Below are 22,907 nucleotides of genomic sequence, written 5' to 3'. Positions count from 1 at the left end.
ATAATTTTTTTTATTTTAATGTGGCCCTAATACGTTGTTGTATGAATGGATTACGATCCCTGGGAAAGTTTTGTGATTACGTGTAGGTCTGTAATCACTTGAGCACTTATATACTCTCATCAAAAAATGTAAGCTTTGAATGAGTGATAGTTCAACAGCAGCTACACTGTAGTGGTGGAAAAACATAGACGAACTGAAGGAATCTGCTCAGAAGCCAAAATAAATAAACAAAGTTTGTGGGTGTGGTATGTTTGTTTTTCCCAAACTTACATGTGCATGATGTCAGTTTCGTGCAGAGGCTCATGTTTGACCTGTGGGTTGACAATAGCCGGGTGAGGGATTCCTGTAGCGTGTGGACCTGGGGGCCCGGGCACCATGTGGTGTGAGAACCTGCAATAACAGGAGTCTTTCATTATTATAAGAGACTGACTGTAAGTCTGGATCCTCTACATATGTCTAGATTTAGCAAAGAAATGCTAGTTTACAGTGTTGTCTGATGTCATTGCTAGTATATTGTCATTGGACATGATGCCCAGCTACCATGTGTCAGCTACAGTGTTTGTCAAAAGCAATATGTTGGATGTTGAGATGAAAAATGTAAATATGTCAAATAAACCCAAACCAATACAAATCAGAGGAATCACAAACCTGTGAGTTCTTGTTTCATTGTTGGGACATGTATGCGTTTTTAAGATAATTATTCAGTCAAAGCAAAAATGTAGCGTTTATCCTCCACTGTTTCATAGGATTTATATTAGGGAACAAGAAAAAGAAACGTATCAAACAATTTATTTTCAAATTTTAAACTTTGATTAAAACAATCTTTCGTTAGTAATAGTTACTCAGCTGAGTATATATATACATACATATATATACATACATACACATATACATACATATATATACATATACATACACTCAGATGAGTAACTATTAGTAACTAATGAAAGATTGTTATATATATATAAATAATCTATCTTTTCCCAAACCTCAAGGGGACTCACAAGAATGTCTAAAATGTGTTGGTATTGTGGTTTAAATGATCCGAGGAGTCCGTCTAGTCTGCACCTTACATCTGGCTTTACTCAGTGTGTGCCTGAGGCCATCTACCAGCATTAAAGAAGCTAGTGGGTTAAAACCAAGACAGTAAGTTGTGGTGGAGACTACAGAATGGAAGTGACAAGAACAGAGAAAGTACATTAAAGGAGGTAAAACACAAAAAGATCTTTCTAAACACTGAAGTGTTTCAACAAGAGTGAAGTCTTTCCAGAAAGCCGTAATGGAGATTAAGGCTCCAGATGTCTATGCAGGGGCACGTATGCAGTGACGTGTTTGACGTGCGTTGGGCACACGCAGCCGTGTGGCTGAGGCTGCAGCAGCAGAGCATTAACATCCACAGGCAGCCCTCCCTGCCATTCTCCATCCATAACACAAAGCTGCTAGCATATTCAAAGGCCATGTAAATAGACTGAAAGTAGTTCCATGTTTCTGTGAAATACTGTGCAGCCTTTCGTCCCAGCCGTGACTCACCATCCCAGAGGTGGCGTGATTTGGCCCACTCCTCCAGGGGAGAGAGAGTAGAAGTTGGGCATGTCTGGATGATGTCTTGACATTTCTGAAAGACAACAGAAGTTCAACCATAAGACGTAGAACATATCTAACAGTAGGTAGGCCAACAAAGTTGAATAGATGAACCAGGGTCATCTTATTTCTATTTAAAACATTTCCCTCTCATCCCTTTAGAGGAAAAAAACCTCACATCAAAGCCCAGTTTTTAAAAGCCCCAATGAAACAAACACATTCAACAACAAGTACATAAAATTAAATTATATGTAAGATAAATCAGAAGAATTAAATGTCACAACAATTTTCAAACCAAGCAAAGCAAAGACGTGTAGGTCAGTTAACCCACTGGTTCCCAAACTGGGTGGTGGTGGTGGTGGTGGTGGGGGAGGGTTATCCGCTGAACATACCTTTTTCAATAATTAATTTTAAAAATGAAATTGATTATTAAGACCTTTGCTAAAGTAAAAAAAAAAATTGTGGATGTCATCTTGAACAGACATTAGATAAAAAAATCAAGTAAATCAAACACAATGAGGGTATTTCAAACATATGACCACAGAGTGAGTCTTCATTATTTTTCTCAACACTTTCTCCTTCCCTTCCTTCCTGAGCACAAGTGGGGGCGAGCACATTTCTCGGTGTAAATGCAGCTCACATTCTGACCTCAGATTATCAACCAGCTGAATAGGATCATATTTTGTCTGCTGAGCTGTGAGTTTTAGCGTCTTTAGGCTTCCTCTTTGTGGCAGAGGCTGCGGCTCTCCCTGTAGACACAGGATTGATGTGAACTAACGGTCGGTGGATGATCAGGACTAAGCCCCTCCATCTCCTGATCATCTGCTCTGAGGAACTTCAAGGTTAGGAGGTCTATTTTTGTAAGACCAGCACGTGACAAGAGTCAATCTTAGGACTCAAAACCTATTTGTTTTTCACTGCAGATCGGTGGAAGTATAATAGGACTGGAAGTTTAAGGGTGTCAGGAAATGCTGTTCATACATGGACAAGAGGAATGTGTCTGCATGTGTTCTCGAGCACACACTGACACACAAAGAAATGCCTTCAGATTAGCACCGTCTTCTAATCCCTGCTGGAGCCAGCCTTTTCTCGCTGCCTCTCTCTTTTCTCTCTCCAGGCTGTGGTCTGCAGGGGCCTCCCTCCTCTGAGAGGCTGGCCGGGGCCAAAGGTTTATATCTCCAAAGCAAATGCTGCAACGCGGGATTCAGAGTGTGGATCGCCCTGCTCCCTTCCCACTAATCCACCACCTTACACTCCTCAGGGCTCTCCTGGGGGGAAAGAAAAGGGAAGGAGGCGAGTGTTGGAGCATCGGTGGGGGGGCGACTGAGCCCTGGCGTGTTAACCTTGTCACTCATACCCATAAGGTGACTAATTACTCACTCACTCCCCCTTTCAAATGTTCCCGCTGATGTCCAACAAATCTTCACACTCATTTTCCTTCTTAACACCATCAACACTAACAATACAAAACAAAAAACGCTCAATTTGATCTTCTCCTAATATTTCAATTATGTCTTCCTGCAAATTACAAAGTACAGGCCCTTGTGCAAGATGTTCACCCCCCCACCCTACCCGCCGTTCGACCTTCCATCCTGCTTTGCAACCCTGTGCATATTAGCGCTCATAATGTGAAAATCCATGATTGTTTTTCATAATTAACGAGCAGATCAAAGTCTGAGCCCACGAAGGGAAGCAGCGCAGCAATTGGTCGATACAAGAGTGGGAGAGATAGGAAGATGGAGAGCGAGCGGGATGGTAAAGAAGAGAATAAGAGATTTCTTTATAAGTATCCACAGCTAAACTCGGCTTCCACGCACACAGCAATGCCTGAGGAAATTATTGGAAGCTAAAACTCAACTTGGGTTCTTGGACATGGATTTCTATTAGGCTGCGAGTGCAGAGATCAAACAGTGAAAAGATATGGCCTCTAGGGGTCCATTCTACACCTCGTTGTCACAAACCACCATAAATGAGGCTCTGAGCAAACGTTCTCCAACTGTAACACCTGACAGCAAGATGCTAAATTTAAATGTGCACAAGCGCCTTTATTGTCGAGTTCTGTCACCCGCTTATTTTTTCACGCATTGATTAAAAAAGTGTTTTAACTAAACGTGTCAGATGTAACGATTGTTCTGACATATGTGGAGCACAGCTTCTTTAATTGTCCCGCTAGCTTCCTCTCCCTGCGACGCAAGCTACGGTGCTCAGTTCTTTGTTTTTATTTATAGCCGATCCGTTGAAACCTCTAAACCTCATCATCATCACCACCCCTCATCTCTGCCTGCATCCTATCTGACTCCCTCCCCCTCCTTTTTAAGAAGAAGAAAGCATGGAAAAAAGAAAAGGTGTGTGACCAAACTGAAGGGCCTGTCTTTTTCTGTTTCAGAGAGAAGCTGCCAAAGTATCCTGCTGTGCAGGACCACGCCGCGCTTCCAGACAACCGAGAAGCTCCTCTGCAGCTGTCAGAGCGGGCGCTTGAAGTTTGTTAGGTAGAGGAAATGATTGCAGAGAAGGGGGGCAGCGAGGCCAAACAAACTGTCCCACGGGCTGCTTCAGATGACTTCACAATGACACATTTTAGCTTCTTTGTCTCTATTTTTGTTTGACAGTATGAATAAACAAACCGTTTTGCAGAGGCACATGAAAGCTGATGCTTTACGGAGATATTTGCATGTTTTAACTATTTCTTACTCTGAATATATTGACCCACGTGCTAATCCGATTTCTTCATATACTGGATCAAAGTTTATTAAAAACACTAAACTTTGCAAACACCCAAAGAAGACGAATGCTTATTGTGGTGACATCACAAACCAGTTAATTAACTGACCAGTGTCAGCTGACTGATGTACACATTAACATTCAAAATCTCCATAGTCTTCTTTCAATTTCAACAACCTGGATCTTTATTTGCAAATTGACTTCTTATGCTGTGCAAATTAAAAATGATTTGAATGTTAACATTTTAGTGAAGATATAATCAGTATATATTAATGTGTCTGTAAACCATAACTTGTCATCAATTATACATTATATTTTAAGCAGAACGTTTCATTCAAAGTAAACCTGCTCTCTTCTATTCTGGGTGCTTGGTCTAAGGTCAGTGTTTGCATGTTTTCCTTACCTTGTTTGTTGTTGCCATCCTGGGGGTGAAGGCCTGAGTGAGACCCTGGGGAGAAGTGCTCATCACTGTATGTGATCAGAGGTGTGAGCGGGTGCACGGCATGGGACGGCTGCACCACAGGGACTTTGTTGGACTATGGAAGACAAAAGACCCAATTTGATGCAACATCGTGAAATGTGTCATCATTAAGTATAAGCTAAACATTGTTTCTTTTGGCTGTAAGTAACAGCATGCCCAGACTGAAGTTTGTCTACTCAAGCTTTTCACAGCACAGTCGAGACATAATGTTGAAACCTTTCTTTGATTTCTTGGAGTTGCATGAACATAGCGGCTCTAAACTTTGTTTAGCACAGGTCGGCAAGATCCCAGCTTCCTTTAAGGAAGCTGGAAAAACAAATAAAGAGCCTGTTTAATATGAAATAAGTGGGAAAAAGAAGTGAATAGGAGCGAGCCAGCTCCAGAGCAAAGTGAGGAGAGAGGAGAGAGAGCTGTGCAGGGTAGAGTTAGAGCAGAGGTCTTAGGCGGAAGATCAAAGGCAGTCATTAGCTGGTGAATAAGGGGAGTTCATTACAGAGCAGGAGCCAGGGGAGGGAAAGATGTGGGGAAGGATGGAGGGGGAGGGGAGCAGAGTATAGTGAGTGAGTGTGAGTGAGACAGATGTCTGTGGTGATGCTTAACACAAGGCTAATCATGCAAACAGTGGCACGGCCACAGACCCACATCACCAGCTGACTCAGTGGGACCTCACAATGAAAATAGAGCGAACCAAGTCCGAAAACCCTCACCCCTTCCCATCCACCCCCAGCCATCGGTGCTTACATGGTTCCGCTCCATCAACCACCTGGTAACGCTTAGCCATGCTAAAACTAATACTCTCAATCTGAGCCCTGAGGGGTAGTCACAATATCACCTCGACAGGATATGTGGCCAATCAGAGTCGTGGGTTTGCTATGGGCTGAGAGCAACAGCTCCCTCAAGCTTTGAGAGAGTTTCATTAAAGTGCAAAAATAGATTTCTCTTTTTTCCCCTGAACTGATCAGCAGAGTTGTCAAAGACAATCATTGTAATTCGTTACAAACATTTCACTTTGATATCATGAAAGGACTCTCACTTTGTTGTGTAGCAGCGCATGTGCCAAGGTGACATTCCTGCAGTGCTGACTGGTGCCCCTCCCAACCCACCTCCATTGCACTCACGCACACAACTTCACTTAAACACTCACTCACTCACACACACACTCTACTGGACACAGCGGTGGCTGGAATGTCTGAGTTTCAACGAACCTCGCACAGACTGGCACAGACCTAAACTTCAGACCACCCTCCTTTCATCACCTTCTGGGAAAGTCCTCAGTGGGAACACAGAGGGAAAGATTTGTGTATGTGGGTGAATGAAAGTGTCCCAGAATGAGAATCTGATCTCTTGAGCTAAGTTTTATAACTGACATCCAGTATCTCTTACCACAGCATCTCCATAACAATTCAAACTTTGATAAACATTGCATGCTTCAGTATGCCCCTGAAAAAGACATGAAAACTCAAAATTTCAAAAAGATGCAAAGGTTTGGTAGCTGAGGCGATGCATGGTTTTGTCCTCAGTCGACCAAGAATCAAAGGTGATGGGATAATCTGCCTGTCTGTCTGACCTCACATTACAGCAGGGAGGGATTAATATTAATAGGGCTGCTAAACCTAAAAAGAGGGTCTAACTGGGACTGAGGTGGCTGGAACATGTCTCCACCAGAGGCTAAATGATAGCATTCTCGCCCATATTATTTTACGCCTCTCTACTCTCATTTGTTATCCTGTGGGAAAGAGATAAAAAAAAAAAAAACCTGGAAGATTAGCATTCAAGCTAGAAGTTCCCTCCAATTTGTAGCAAGGAAAAAAATATAGTCTTAAAAATAAAGCTTCAATTATATGCCAAGTCTCTTCAAGTAGTTGTGGTTATTAACATGTTCATTGCAGTCAAATACCCTTGAATTTACTACCAATTTTTTGCAACATTTATAAATTTTTGAAGTTTTATTTATTGAAAAGAAAAACAGATTCAAAACAATAATGCTATTGTTTCCCCTCAAAAGTCAGCCAGCAGATTGATGCTCCATGTAAGGTTACATGTGCAAAAAAGATAGAGAAAAAATGCAAACCCATTGCAAATATTACAGCATAATAGAATTCATTTACGATAGATTCCATCTTAACTATAGCTATTGTTATTTTCTGGAGAAATTAAATAATGTAAGTCCGTGATGATTTGATTTGTTGCATCTGTGAAAGCTGTTAATACAATAAAGAGATTCCTGCCTTTGAAGTAACAGCTGTCACATCTATTTTTTCTCCACTTCTTAATTTAAATCCTGTGACCAAAAAACATATTTTCAACTACGGTAATTTATGACCATTAGGCCATTCTTTTAATACAATTCTTATGGCGATCATACTTTGATTTCAGTAAAAAAGAAAATGCTCCATAATTTGCATAGAGTTAGGAATGATATCAGACCTGTGTCGATTTACCTACACACCCTTGTGCATTATGACCATTTTAAACACAAGTAAACATAAAATCACTCCTTTGCCACTAGCTGTGCCCAATTTCTAGCTCCTAGAGAGTTGACATGAAAAATTAAGACATTCTGTCACACACTTTCCAGAAAAATGTGGTTTGAAGCACTCAACTGACCACAAGCATGAGGGTCACGCCACGTTGCAGCAATTTGATTCCCTTTCATCCATGCCCTGAATCCAAAAGCCCTCAGCAGCAGCACAGATGCAATGAAGAACAGCCATATTGGAGGTCCCCTTTATTGTATGGGAGAAATAATAGGCTTAGGATCTCTCTATTCATATTTTTCAGGGAGAGCAAAAGACGAGAAGCGGCAAGGATTGAAAAGAAAAACGTTCCATTTGGAATTTCATATTGAGGCTTGGCCGGGCCTTTTAAAGAACCCCTCAGATGTGGTTTTAAGAGAAATTCATTGTGCGGAACTGGAGCTGGCAGAGAGCCCGTCGTAGGAGAGACACACCAGTGTGCTTCATCACAAGGAGCTGGTGACTTGGCCTGCCATCTGAATTTGGGGGAGGGAAAGAAAATTGGGACATTTCTCTGTTTGTGTTTGGTTTGTTTGATTCCTCTGACGACACTGCAGTCTACAAGCTTGTATTGTGTCAGACTACACCAACATCTTGCCATGGTTGCTAAGCATGAATATATGTTAGAGGTGTAGAGAGTCTGCGCAACATTGCCATTCCAGCAACTCGTTCCCTCTCTCGCCTCACAGCACAGCTTTTGTACTTCACTCAATCACACCACTTCTACAAAGTGTGGTAGGAAAAAAAGGGAAAGTGGGAAATTTATAATAATCACTTCCCACTTCTGTAATTTATATGCAATGAGGACTGTCTGTGCCTGCAGCTACAATCATCTGTGTTAAAAACCATGTGAGGTGTTTCACAAACAGCTGGGGAGTTGGCAGCTAAAGTGGTGGCTATGGATTCCCATGCTGCTGAATCTATTCACTCAGCAGCTCCTCTCACCACAAACATAACCAGGCCTGCCAATGAGTTTCTAAAAAATGGAGTCAATGGATATGGAAACAATGTGATGGAATATTTGGACATGAAACTGAGCATGACACAACATGCGGCTGACTGAACACAAAAAGCAGAAATGGTTGAAAATCTTTTGAATTTCGAGGACATAACTGTCATTACGCAAACACTGACTGTTTCAATCTGAGGCCACCATTTCCACCAACAATGGCCTTGAAGAAGGAGACAGAATAAGACGGACAAAGCTTTTGCAAACTGCATGTCACAAGGGTGTTTCCACAGCTGAGTCAGAGCAGGTGTTCCCTCTCAGGTGTGTTTGACTGTGAATAGTCCAACCTTTTTCCAACAAAAGTGAGCAAACATTCTCCCACAGTAGGTTTACAGCACTGGAATTAAAAGGCATTGTACCCCTCCCTTTCCCTCTTTACCAAAACCAGTGGAGACCAACCTCAGGAAGCTTAAATAAATAACCAATTACCATTCACAGAGCAGGTTGAACCCAAGCAGCTTTGGGCTAAAGTGCTAAAAATGGAATGCTTTAAAGGCTGGGTAGCCCCTTGGCCAGGGGGCTTAATGTAACGAAAACTAATTAATGGATAAAAAAGCCAAGCCGCCAGAAAGCAAAGAAGCGCCACATGCCCAAAGTAATGAGACAAAGAACCGAAGACGAGCACAGGGACAGCAGCAGAGAAGGCTACGATTTACAGAAAAAGCCTGCCCTAAGGAAACTACACATGTACAACACCCTCAAAACCCCATATCAAAAATTCTATGCCATTACAAAGGGTCCTATAGTTCCAAAAGAAGGGGTGATAGGAAACAGTTGAGCATATACTAGTGAGTTGCTCACGCAAAAAGCTTGTACCGATCTTTTCACAGTTGTATGGGCATAGCAGTTAAATCTATTACCAGATGAACGTGCAAGTAAGGTTTTTCAAATACGAATGTTGCACCAAGATAAACAAGCGCAAATATTACATTTGTACAAACAACATATGCCACTTTACAAGCAGGCAAGAGGCGTGCTAAAAGACTCAGCACCTACAAAGCACTAATGCAGGCACCCTGCATCTACTTTGAAAGGAACTAACAACAGCTCAGAGTCTCATTTCCAATCGTCACCAAGTAAAACTGAATAGGACAAGCAAGATTACCCATCATCCCTCTGTTGGCACGAGAAGTGTGCTTCCAGCAAGTTGTTCATGCTAGCTGACTTTCTGAACATGCAAAAGAGATAATTTGTATGAAATATGCCTTTGCCAGATGAAAAGACTATTCGGATTTTGAAGTGTTCAGCTTCAAATTTCTATATGCCGCAGTGCAATTAAGAACCTGAGGGAAAAGGAGCAGGAAATTAGATATAATCCAGTTGTTATTTTTCCTTTCTTCAACAAGTAGAAATTCTAGATTTATTAGGAGGATCTAGGGAGGAATCTTTTAAATGGGTTTGTAGTATGTGGGATTTGGGCTTTTTTTCATTTTCTTTTTTTCAAAACAATGTTTTAAAGATTTTAAGTAATTCTAAAAATCTTGAACTTTTGTGAAACAGAATAGCTTTTTAGTAGAGGGAAATGAAAGACAGAAAACTTGCAAATAGAGGCAAAGGGAGCAGGTCCTGGCAGTGCAGAATGTGGCTCAGAGCCAATAACAAGGTAAGTGTAGTTGAACAGGGAACAGCTTTTGGGTGAGTTTTTACATCACTGTTGGAGCTCGACTGGATGATAGTGAATTATTACACATTGGTCTGTGTGTCACACATCCACGCATTTAATGCTGATAAAGGGTCAGTTTTCAACTTTTGGGTTTGGACCTAAAAATGGGTCCATGAACATTTTTCAGTGGGTCATGGGCTTTGTGCTTGGGCAAAGGGAAATTTTTTTTTTTTTTTCATGTAAGTGCCATCTATTCACACAAGGTGAGCCTCTTACTAGCAACAATGCTAGTCAATCTCATTTCAGTATTAAAATTTTTTTCATACTGCTCTAGCCTCATGTGATTTTCTATTTTATCTCAAGTTCAAACTGCAAAAACATGTTGTTACGTGCCATAGTGTGGGTCTTTGTCAGTGTGCATCTTGGTGTGTGTGCTCTCATTTTAGGTGTGTTAATGAGGGAAGGTGGAGCCAATCAGAGCCTACTACAATAGAAAGGCTGAAACTCTGAGGGCCAGTAGGTCAAGCTTATTGCCCAAGCATAAACTTCTATGCTTGTGACTCCAGCCTTGTGCTTGTCCCATGTAGGTGTGTGTTCTCTGTGTTTTAGTGTGTCATGCTGAAAAGTATCTTTTTGTTTTAGTGTGTTTTGTTATCCTTTTTAGAGAATGTTTTTTTATGTTAGGCTAGTGTTGCATCCCTTTCGAAGATTTATTTCTTTTATTAAACCACTTTTGGAACTTTGCATTTGGTCAAAAAAAAAAAAAAACACTGGTTCTTATTTAAGCCCTCTGATTTCTTCTGAAATTATTCCTGGGTTACACTAATTTTATATCTCTGTAGTCCTGGCCCTTCATAGACCCTGTGATGTGATTATTGGTGCCTTGTCTGGGATCTACACAGCAAAGTAAACTTGAGGGATGGCTCAATGAGAAACAGCGTTTGGAGAAGGGTAAAGTGCTTTACTGCAATCCTTTTTGTTATTCGACAAAACTAGAATATTCAGCTGGCATATCAGGAAGTCAACATAACTGTGTAACAGAATCCTTTGACATTTGACAGGGTTTCAAATCCCACTCAGCTGACTAATGAGTTTGATTTAGACAAAATATATGAAACTAATACGTATGTAAATCCGCTACAACTGATAAACCTGGCTAACCCATGTGTCAATAGGAAAAACACATCAAAAGAAATGACAAATGGCAGAGTGAAGACAAAGATGTGAATTGATGCAAGTGTCAATCACTCATTTTATGAATAATTATGAAGTGGTTTCTCTCTATCAGTTTTCACACAAACGTACACACTGCCTGCCTGCCTAACACGTAGGTTAAATAACTGCATTTCATCTGCATAACATCTTCCAGTTCTGAAACTAATATTCATCCCTGGTTTACATCATCTCAGCCCTGATTGATCCATCAGCTCTGAGCAGTCAGCTCCTACACCTTTCTATCAGTAATTGATGAGAGGTAAGGAGAGAATGTGTGTGTGTGTGTGTGTGTGTGTGTGTGTGTGTGTGTGTGTGTGTGTGTGTGTGTGTGTGTGTGTGTGTGTGTGTGTGTGTGTGTGTGTGTGTGTGTGTGTGTGTGTGTGTGTGTGTGTGTGTGTGTGTGTGTGTGTGGTGGGGACTGGGCTGTAGCTCTGGCAGAGCCCTGCAGGGTGTTCACCTCGGGCGGGGCACAGGGCTCATTATCACAGCAGGACCTGGTCACATCAAAGGACCAAGGAAAGGGCAAACATTCTGCTGAAGTGCCACTGTCAGCAGGCCTGAGAGCGCAAAAGCAAACACATACACAAAGGAAGATGGCCTTGCTTCAAACTTGTTTACTCTCTGGATCTATTGAGAAATAGGACCTCATTACCTGAGAGAAAAATCAGTGCAACCGGTGCCACACAGCAGTTAAACAGCAGTTAAACAGCAGTGAAACACTGGTCACTCAGATCAATCCCTGCTTCTCAGTTCAGCAGCATCACTGCCTCGTATACCCGATCAGCTCTGAGCTGTGAAACATTCTAAATGACTTAATGCACAATTCAAATTTTTTGGGAGAAATAAAATTTTTCTTTGTGTGCTCGTTCATATTACACATCGAGGGGCGGATTCACTAAAATCTGAAATAAAGGGTGGTAAACCAGGTGCGTCCCTAAATCCTTTGGTGACACAGTTTCCTCACCTGCTTCGAGGAATTCAATAAGATTGCAGCAATGATTAGCGTGCGTGCAGAAGTGAAGACTGCCCTATTTAAATGTTATATATATTTTTATTTTATATAATATTTTACTCATTCAATGTGGAGAGGTGGGGTGCACAGAAGCACACACTGACATTTGTGGAAGTTAAATTGGAGGCAGATGGACTTCTCTGTCTGCTGCACAAACATTTAATAATGTAAAAAACTAAATAAACAAATAAAAATGCTTTTGTTTTTTTAAGCAACTTTAAAACATAATATTTTTTCCCCCTAATTTAATGTGTCCGTTAGGTCCTGTAACTTTGCTCTGATCAGGCCATGAAAAATAGGCAAATTTGGACAGAAACCGTCCTATTGATCTGCAATTGATTCGAGTTAATGCAGCAACACAGTCTGTCAATCAGTCGATCAGCACCATTTGAAGATGATCTACTGACCATCATCCAGCAGGTATGGCTCCTGAGTAGTGAATATTGTGCCATCACTGCATAAATTACGCATGCTGCTCAGCTGATTCTGGCCTGACGCTCCTGCAACCAACGCGACACAAGAGTTTTTTTTTTTTTCACAATTTGTTTATTGAATTTTTCTTTAATAGGATGAACAATAACTAACAATTCAAAAACCCCTCCCTCAGCAACACAAGATTATCAGCAAAGAAAGAAAACAATTATAATAATAAAATAAAATCACATATAATAATAAAATAAAATTACATAATAAAATAAAATCACAAAAAAGCAGTGATCATAGATCGACAAGACTTTTACGGTCAAAACAGAGAGAGAAAGACACAGGAACTCTGCAATTTCTTATTCAGTGGCTGTTAATATTGACTATTTTTTTATTTAAATTATTTTCTTATACTAGAAAGGTTAACTGGAGCATGTTTTTCCCATGTCCGCTGTGTTTAATCAGTGCAGCTCATCTCTGTGTGTTTGCACCTGCTTGTCAGTCATACTATTTTTCTCTGCTAAAACAATCACCGCAAACCGTTCCAGATTAGATTAATTGCATTGTGGCCACTACATAAAATGTATTTACATGTCCTACTCCCAAATTGTTGCTCCCCGTGTGAGCTCCGCCTACTATACATATTCATTAGAGGGAAATGCGCTAAATGAATTGAGGGCACATTGCGACGTTTGCAAGTTATAATACCCCTAAACCTTTAGTGAATCTGCCCCTAAGTGTGACCTCTATCAGTTTAGAGTATGAACTGAATATGACCCTGAAGTAAAAAGTTCCTGAGGTACTATGTGACCACGCAGGCGCTCATTGTGGTTACGGAAGTAAATATGGAGACATGGAGGCGTGTGTGGCACCTACAAAGTCTCCGTACAACCGAAGTCAGCACTTTGATTGAAAAAGAGCAATTTTTTCCCCCAGAGCTACATCTGAGATGCAGAATTATCACATTTCAATGATGTAAAGCATCATGACCATTCAGAAAGCAGATTGCAACATATCAGATACGGGTTGGATTTGGGAGCACATATGAAAGTAGTCTGGGTCGAAATCTGATTTGTGCTGTTCAAACTGTCTAACAGATAGGTTATAGACTGCATATGGGCAAAAAATTATTACTATTATTTTTTCTAAATTGGCTTTTGGCCGGATTTGCCTTCAGTGTGTAGTCATAGTTGCTGATGACAATGTAGGGAGGGTGACTGGCATCATCTATGACTCACGTCTAGCAGTTTGTCCAGAGTTCTGCTCTGTGTAACCATCAGCATCAGTAAGTGCAGCCTCATCCCAACCACACATGTATCCTGCTTGATCAGCTTGTCAAGCCTACCTAGGTCCTTTTCTGACATGCACACCAGTCCACCCAGTGCCAACTGGGTTTGAACTTAACTTTGAAAGGTGGCGACAATTAAATAGTATAAAAAGGCCATTTCAATCAGTATCCCTCACCAATAACTACGTAAAGCCTCGCTGCTGCTGCATCAACACAATCTGCTGAGTAGTTACATTCATGGCAGGCGGAGAGGTGGTGCCAACATCCCCATTGAACAACAACACTAGAAGACCTCGAGAGATGTACACAAATAAAATCGCAGCACAAGCTAACTTTATGCGGCTGGTGCGGTAAAACCTTAGCCTGGGTACAATACCCACAGATGGGAAGAAAGGAGAGCACATGCAGGGTAGAATGGAGGGAAAAATGCTGATGAGTTGCCTCATGCAGGAGTTTCATGGATCCTTCGAACAAGAGAGGATTTGCCTGCTACACCTAGATAGTGTTCCCCCCGCTCAGCTTTTGCCCAGGTATTCTGGGTATGAATGGCTGTCAGTTTGGATTTGGAAGCTCAGTGTTGAGGGGGAAAATAGAGTCTGGTGGGGGTCTTTGTGCGTCCCTACTTGAGGAGATGAACGTAAGAGAGAGCACTCTCCTCACTAAGTCTCAGCTTGCTCTAAACCAAAATTTCACATCATACCTGTCGTAAAGGAGGTTGTTAGCATTTTGGGCTAGCCAGCAAAAGGTGGTTGAAGCAAGGCAAGCGGCTGACTGTGGAGGCGCTGCTGCAATTGCAGGCGAGGTATTCAATGGCACCCACCGGGAAAATGTGGATGGGGAGGCGATTTGAATGAGAGCAGCTTCTGCTTCAGCTGAAGGGAGTGTGACCTAGTTTTCCTTCTGTATTTAACTCAGACAGATTCACCCGCCCACATAGTGTATAGGATGAAAAAGAATAGAAATATAAATGGTTTGGCAAGCTCTCAATTTCAGCAATGCAATGGAAGAAATTTTAAACAAAAGTGTAAATGTCTCAAATAAATGTTTTAAAGGATTCAGTAATGTTATATAATTTCATTCATGTTCGGGATGTGGGTAAACAATCAGTTATTACTCAAACAACAAACTGCTTCAGGTGACTATGACCTGACCCGGATCTGAACTTATGAACCTAGCAGTCTGTTTACCACAGGCGTCCATCCTGATTTCCCTATTTACCCTAAGAATGATATATTTTAACACCAAAATTTTAATTTATACATCCACGGATTGAGCATTTTCACATGATGCACTACAACAATAATACAAAACTGTTGTATTTGTCATGCTAATTACAGGTTCACGTTTTAGCACTGAAGAGATATTACAGAATATTTGCAACCCTTTTCTACCCTTTACAATATTAAAGGACCAACAATAAAAAATAAAAAAAGGCAGCACACTCTCTGGGTCCAGTTCCACGTTTTATAAGAATTATGTGGTAAAGTCTACCAACAACTACCTTTCAGAGGGAAATTAGTCAATAATCAAGCCACACAATTAAAGGGCTTCCAATAGCCAGGCACACACGCCCATGCTACAATTTGAATGGCATTCACAGAGCTATTCAAAAGTGATGGTCTTTAAACAAATGGCCTTTTCTCCATCTTCTGAGGGACAGAGGCAGGGGACACATAAGAACCTCTCTAAGAATCTGATCAAGCACAAAAAAACTCCACCCCATCAACTAGCTTTTTGGCAAGGTTTAGTGGGCTTTGATACAAACAAAACAATGACCATGTACAACATGGCAGCGGACCTCTGCTTATCCTTTAATACCTCAAAAGAAATGGTAATAGGGAAATCCAGAGCACAAAAGAGAGGCCCTTATATTCGGGACATATGCTGATGGTAACATAAGGCGTTCTCGTGCACCTGATGCTACAAATGAGAATCATTATCCTTAAATGAATGAAAACAAGAGAAATAAATCTTTAGCTGGGTGTAATAATAATACCTAAAAAATAGAGAACAAAACAATACAAGAAAGGACAACATTTTACAGAAGCAGTATCTATATATAAAAAGTTAATTATTTAAGCATCCCTGTCAACTATGTGAATTGATTGTTTATATAAATTAGATCGGAAATAAATGAAATTAATCTGACTTACAGTAAGGTTTTTAGGTTTTCAAAGCGGTTTCTAAATTTGACAGAATTAGAAATTACTGAAACCAAATAGTTAAACAACCAATGCAGGTGAAACATTTGATTAGAAATAAAACCCAATTACATAGTGAGTGGATATTTAAAGTCTACTCTATTCAGTCATATTCACATTGCTGTGGTTCTGACCAGTAATGTTTGGACATTACTGGTTTCTGCTTCAGCCTTTTTCATGAACAATGAACAATAATTCAAGAAGACATTGGAAGCACCGGCTGACCCTTCTCAAATAACTACAATTAAATAAAGAAAAGTCAAATAACTTTAAAATGATCTATTCCTGTATACGATAGTGGCACTTTCAATGAGAAATCTGCAAATAGAGGATTGATGTGGGGAATTGAGGAGGGCACTTTTACCTTCCCGAGTCTTTCATCTCAAAAGATGGGGGTGCAGCGGGGGTGGTTTGATTTGATGTTTTGATGCATTGTTTGATGATGGTCAGCTCAAAGATGAGGATGCCTCTGTGATTTCTGTCCATTGGACGACATGAAAAGCGTCACCTGGCCCCTGAGCCAAGGGCTGTGGCTGATACTGGATTTAAAAGCTCCTGTGGAGCTGGACTGTGGCTCCACTCATACCACATAATCCATTTGACGTGACCTTTATATTTCTAAAGTCAGACGCATTTCTTTTAGCCCATCTCATTAAAAACCCTCTAAAAATATTAAAGGAAAAAAAAAAATCTACTTTATTCTTCGATGGCAGATCTAATTTATTTAATCTGTACGTCTCACGAGAGAAAAGGGGCGACTTCTATCACAAAGTGAATTGTCCAATGATGAAAAGAAAAATGAAACAAGGCGGGCTCATCAAGACGAACAGATACACTCTTGCTAGATATCTTGGTGGGTTTCATCATACTGCATCAAGTGACTGCTGAGGAAAAAAACTAAGCCTTCCTCTCATCTCTGTGACATCAGGGAATCAACGTATTTCCAAACAGAAATTTCCGATTAGGTGATCTGAATAATGTGAATGTGCAATTTGTTTCTTCTCTCACTCTCACAAAAAAATCTAATAGCATTTAGCTTGATGGAAGAAAAAAAAAGTGAGTTACTACCTCCTCTGCTATGGCAGTTGTAATTTTCAAATCCAACCTCTTTTTCTACTTTCCTCAAACATGAAGCAAACATAATGGTATAAATCCCCCGTTAGACACATAAAAAAGCAAAAGAGAGTAAATTGTTTCACTGCTGTGTGTGTAAAGATGCTGAAACAGTTGCAGAGATCAGACGAACTGCAGCAGCAGGGAAAGAGCCGCATTCTGCTCTGCTGTTTTCCTCTGTGACTTGGGGCCACAGAGTTTTTCTCCAGCCATAGTAAATTGGGCGCCTGGGGCAGCAGCCTTGGCCTAGCTTGCATTTGGGAGGGCATGAGGGATAGAGATATGGCACTGGAGGGGGGACAGGGCGTAGACGACGAGGAAAGGACTGCGAGCACAGTATGGTGACACTATACCCATGTTTAAACACAAAAGGGAACCTGGCTCGTTAGCACACCAACTAGCAGGCTTTATTCTCTCTGCTCACTCTATACACGTCGTCATAATTATGGATACATCTGCAAGTGTAATCACTCCATTGTACCCTCATTTTCTGCTCTGCTGGACAGCAGCATGGCAGCCTGCTTTTCAGCACTTCTCTGCCTCCCCCCCTCACCATCACTCCCTTCCTTTCCCTGAAGTGCCCTCGTCCCTTCCAGGCTACTCCTTTGCTGGTGAGGCCGGTGAGTCCTACAGATTACAGAGCCCCGTGTCGCTCAGGTAACAAGAGTCACTAATCTGGCTGGAGTTGAATTACACATAATTGCCTCTGCACTGTGATTGATTTCAGCCCTGGAAAGGAGAAGACGAAGCCCCCCTTTTTAAAGCTACCCACCGCCGCCCTCCCTGCTTCTCTCCAGTGCTCATGAGCGGCAGCCAAGACTCTCCATCTAGTAGGAGGCAGGAGGCTTTGAAGAGATCAAAGCCAAGGCCGGGAGCAGTTGCGCGCCCTGGGAATACGGGAGAGAGGCTTTCTGCTCCTCAGCCCTATTTTCTAGCGTCATGTTGGATTGCAGCTGTATTGCATTTTGCCAGTTTGCCTAATGCTCTTGGTTTAGACTTTGACATCAGTGATCCCTCTCTTCGTTTCTTTAAAAACAGGGGGAGGAGATAAAAAAAGAACGTGAATGAGGAAGGGAAAAAAAAAAAAGAGGCAAAGGAAGAAGGAGTAAGGAGATCCACAGACTGATTTTTATTTTCACAACTCCATAATTGGCCTGATCAAAGAAGAAGAGGGTAAAACGTAGCATTTGTTTTCAATTCTGCTGTCGATATGAAAGGAGCGACAAACTTTTATGGGTTTCCCAAAAATTAAAGACAGGCCTTTTGCACAGTCAAAGAACAGGGTGTTTTTTATGGTCGAGACCACACAAAATGAACTGATAGCAAGACCCTCCTCTTTGTCCTCCCACAGAGGACTCAACACTGTAGTAAGGCTCATGCATACAACCATGTGCTCGTGAGCGAATGTCCATGCGTGCGAGTCTGCATATGACAAGAGTTTACTGTAAGCGTTGGAAGCTGTTGGATGGGGAAAAAAAAGGGTTTGATGTCTAGCGTAAAAAACGCCAAACCAGGCATGAAAAAGAGTGTGAGCTAGATTCATTCATTTAATAGCTGGGCTAATAAAGCCTGGTGGCAAAAGGCACCCTTTGTACTGTAACTACGCCGGCCCTATACCAACCTCCTACACTGGGGACCATTAATATTTCAGCACTGTCAGAAACACATTGCATGTGTGAGACTCTTTAACTCACACCCAGAGCAAGAAGAAATAATGAGCTTCTGAAAAATATGAAACTACAAAAAAGAGAAAAAAGGGAGAGCATGACCGAGCTTGACCAACCTCACACAACAGAGCTGCTATTGATCATTGCTCTCTTTTGTAGCTGGACAAAGTGGCTGTTTGAGCTCCTCTGAAGTCTGGACACTGCCGACAGGATATGTAGCTATGTTTCTCTACTGTGATATCATGGTTCCTCTTCCCCTGTGAAATTTGCTAGTTTAAAGACTGTTTCTCTATAACTAAAGATAAAAGCTGACAGGATGTAGTTCCCAGCATTTTTTTAAACCTTCAGGAAATATCGAGAAAGTTTTATTAACTTTAAGAGCAGATCTAATTAATAACAATAACTTCAAATATTATAGAGTCATAAATTGCTATAGTTTGTAAACACAACCAGTTTGAATTTCCTTTGCCAATGTGGAACTGAAACACATTGCTAAGAGGGCTCTTCCACCATGCAACCTTCACTTTCCCACCAACAAATAAGACAATGTTTTAAACATATCCAATACCACCCGCTCACCTAAATTTACAAGTCACCTACTGGGAAGTCCAAACCCAAAAGCTCTCAAACTAAGCAGGGCATGAGAGACAACCTTGGCGAGGCCCTCAACAGACCCCTGGAGATCAGTAGCAGACTGTTGGTGCAGAGTGAAACCCTCCGAGCAGGTGCTGTATGCTAGAGCAGCTTTCGGTTTAAGGCCGCCTGACTGGCTGGCTCCAGGCAGCAGTTCTTGATTGGTTAGGGTTCCTCTAATTCAGTGGGAGGATTGGGAATGAAGAAAGTGTCATCATTGATGACTACTTTGCTTTGAGCTGCAGCTTGTGCCCGAAATAAACATCAACAGGGTGCATCAACTGTAATCCAGTTTCCAATTGCTTTTCCCAAAAGCATAGCAACGTAATATTTTATTATTGCTGTAGAAAGACCACTTGTAAAAAATAAAATAAAATTAAAAAAAAGCTCTAAACATGTTAAATGCCTATTTAAAAAAAAAAAAATGATTAAAATTACAAACCAGATAGAAAACTGCAGAGATTGGCATTAGAAACAGAAACTTTTTAATCAAATTTAGCCCTTTAAGACTGCATGGGAACAATAATAAAAATATTCAAATCTTATAGTATTTTACAAACAAAAATAATATTTCCCAGTCACACTAATAATGTAGCTGCAAACAGATGGTGTTGTTGGTTAGCACTGTGCTTATGGGCTGATTGTGTCAAACACCATGAACATACTGTGGGCTGAATGATAAACTTCGTCATTGCAGGTGCCATTTTTAAAACTACTGAGTAAGATTAACGAAATCCTGGGACACAAATTACTTCCTCCACGTGAAGTTCTTCTTCAGTCTATTCCTTTATTTCCAAATAGGGAATTTACAGAGTGACAGGCCTGTGCAGCAAATGACGGTGTTGATCAAATATATAACACGTGGCCCCTGATTTCCCATGATCGCAGAAAACAGACAGAAAACACATATTTAATGTTTTAAAAACGAAGAGCAATATCACATATTTACATGCCATTATTCACCGGAAAACTAGTGATTGGATGTCTAGAAAGTGGGACAAACGGACAAATATGTCCAATTCTGCCGATAATCTCGCACTACGTGTTACGGTTCATCTAGTTATTGCGTTATCCTGTGATTGAAAATACACGCAGAGCTATCTGAAATGTGTTTTTTTTGTGATGAACAAGCGGTTCAGATCCTTATGACGTCATTCAATTCCAAAAAGGTTCCTGTGAAAAAGACAGGTTTAGCTGTTGGTGTATTGGCTGAACTGGTGATGAGTTCACCTGGTGATGAGTTCACGCGGCTGTGCTGTGTTTCGCGAAAACGTGAAGGTGATTCGAAAAATATTTTGTCACCATATCACGCATTTCCATAGTATTTTTCATTTTAAACGAGTGGCTGCGGGTCCAGCAATGTGGCTAAATTTATCCTAGCTACCTAATCCCGTGTGATTTCAGTGTAACTTATCGGTGACGTAAATTGGAAGCATATCAAATTAGTAACATTAGTTGACTAATACCTTATTTAGCATGCTTCATATGATTTCAGGAAGTTTAATAGTAAAATCATCTAAACAAGGAAAGATTATAAAACGATTATCAAATAAAACTGAAAGGTTTAAAGTGACGCGGCGGCGGAGTTGATGCTGAAACAGGTAAAAAACTGAAGCTGGACATTTTAAAATGGAAAAATGGGAGGCCCTAACACAAAGTATCTGATAGAAAAGGGCAATGGTAAACTTGACTACTTATGGCATAGTTACTTCAAAAAATTCTAATTGGTTTCAAATGCATTAAACATGTCCTACATGTTGTAGAATGCAAAGAAACTACTCAACGTGACAAAAGCCTCCATGCATGTGTGGACATGGCAGACTGCTGGTGTGTGTAGTGTTCTCTTTAACAGGGATCCTCCACGGTACTGCTGGGGGCATGAGCTCAGGACACACATGGCACCGAGGGACACCAGCGCGGGCCTACCAAATCCCGTTAGGTAAGCCTGGGTTAGTGATTCCACGCTGCGAGACACTGGCTAGCAGATCCGTCACGTTCCAACCACATCAAAGGAAAATGCAGTGCTGCTGCCCCTCCACCCTCACTTTCTCACCACGAGGATCCACAAGCTGAGGGTCCAAAGGGAGCATGAACGCATGGCAGCGAAGCGGAAGCTCCAAAAATTTCCCCTACCACCACAACAGAAGAGACTTTAAAAACTCCTTTTATTCAAGCGCTTGCCTACGAGTCACAAGGGTGCACAAAAGAAGCTGGAAATGGAGAACACATCTGCACAGCCACTAAAAACGTTTTTTCTAAATCTAGTAAGGCACTATCAATATTTCATAAAAATGATTATCCTACTAGCCTTTAGGAAATAAGTTGTGAATATATAAGAATATATTTAATATTTAAGAGCATGTAGTTTGCAAGTTTTGTGGTTTAATCTAATGTGAAGCCGTTTCTGTGGAAAAAAAACATTTACAAGCATGGCCATCTTTTTATAGAAGCTGCCATCTTTATATTCTGTCACATGTCATATCTTATTGTAAGACTAAACAACCAGTGAGGAGTAATAACACCCTCCAAACAGTAAACGTTTCATCTCCTCGCTTCAATCTGAAGTGACTTTGCCCTGGCTGCTTTAAACCTCAAACACTTTGGGGTGTATTTTGTTTGTCCTGAAATCATTATGAAAGCTTGTTTTACTTTTTAACAGGACCAAAGATAAACACGTTGGTTAGAATCCTACACTTAACTCTGAATACAGCAAAGGCTTCTACGATAACTGAGCTTTTGTTACAAAATTAACTACATTAGTGATTATTTGTGCCAAAAAATTTGCATATTTCAACTGTTTTAGGATGTTGGATAGTGTAGTTATCGGTTTAAACACTGCTATGGTGTTGCACATAAAAATGTATTAACTGAAACATCTGATAACATAATAAAAAAAACAACAACTCTATCTGTGAAAGAAGCACAATTTTGCAGTTTTTTTTTTATACATAGCTAAACAACAAGACTAGGTAATGAAACTGCCAGACAACTCATCGGCAAGCAAGCCTGAAGTCTACAAACATAGTGACGTAAAGTTTCAGGAGAAGCCAACTTGCTGCAAAATCTCAAATCTTGGTTAAAATTATGGTTACGATTTTTACTAAATGTGAAAACACTTGCGACAATTATAAAAGTTGCTCCCTTTATTCTTAATCAATTAATAAAAAGATACCTAAAGTATGGTTCAGATCAAACATTTACAATACAAAAATATAAAAGCTTGATACATTACACATGTAAAAAAAATAGCTAATATGTGTAATTTTGCATGATTAACTTTCATATTACTCGAAACTTCACACCATCCACCAAGTCACATTCCCAATATTGTTAAAGACTCTACTTCTCTGAAACAAACAAGTAATTTTAGATAGATATGATAGTCATTTTATTTTTTTCAATTTAATAACCAGCCTCTCTGTTATGGGTTTGGGGGGAAACTGT

The 22,907-nt window shown here is 40.7% G+C and overlaps 1 protein-coding gene across 6 annotated transcripts in view; it reads right to left on the bottom strand.

The window, feature by feature from the left end:
- Positions 1-22,907, bottom strand: part of lef1 (lymphoid enhancer-binding factor 1) — a 49,442-nt gene that overhangs the window by 17,839 nt on the left and 8,696 nt on the right. For all 6 annotated transcript variants that reach the window (XM_028435422.1, XM_028435574.1, XM_028435333.1 and 3 more), the window contains 3 exons: positions 4,706-4,838; positions 1,531-1,615; positions 271-390 (listed from right to left, as the gene is read on the bottom strand). In XM_028435422.1, the coding sequence (XP_028291223.1) occupies positions 271-390; positions 1,531-1,615; positions 4,706-4,838 (338 nt within the window). The remainder of the gene's footprint in view (positions 1-270; positions 391-1,530; positions 1,616-4,705; positions 4,839-22,907) is intronic.

Source organism: Gouania willdenowi, chromosome 1, assembly GCF_900634775.1.
Source record: "Gouania willdenowi chromosome 1, fGouWil2.1, whole genome shotgun sequence".
NCBI classification, from domain to species: Eukaryota; Metazoa; Chordata; class Actinopteri; order Blenniiformes; family Gobiesocidae; genus Gouania; species Gouania willdenowi.
The sequence above is the reverse complement of the archived record's forward strand: the minus strand, read 5'-3'. Positions and strand labels throughout refer to the sequence as shown.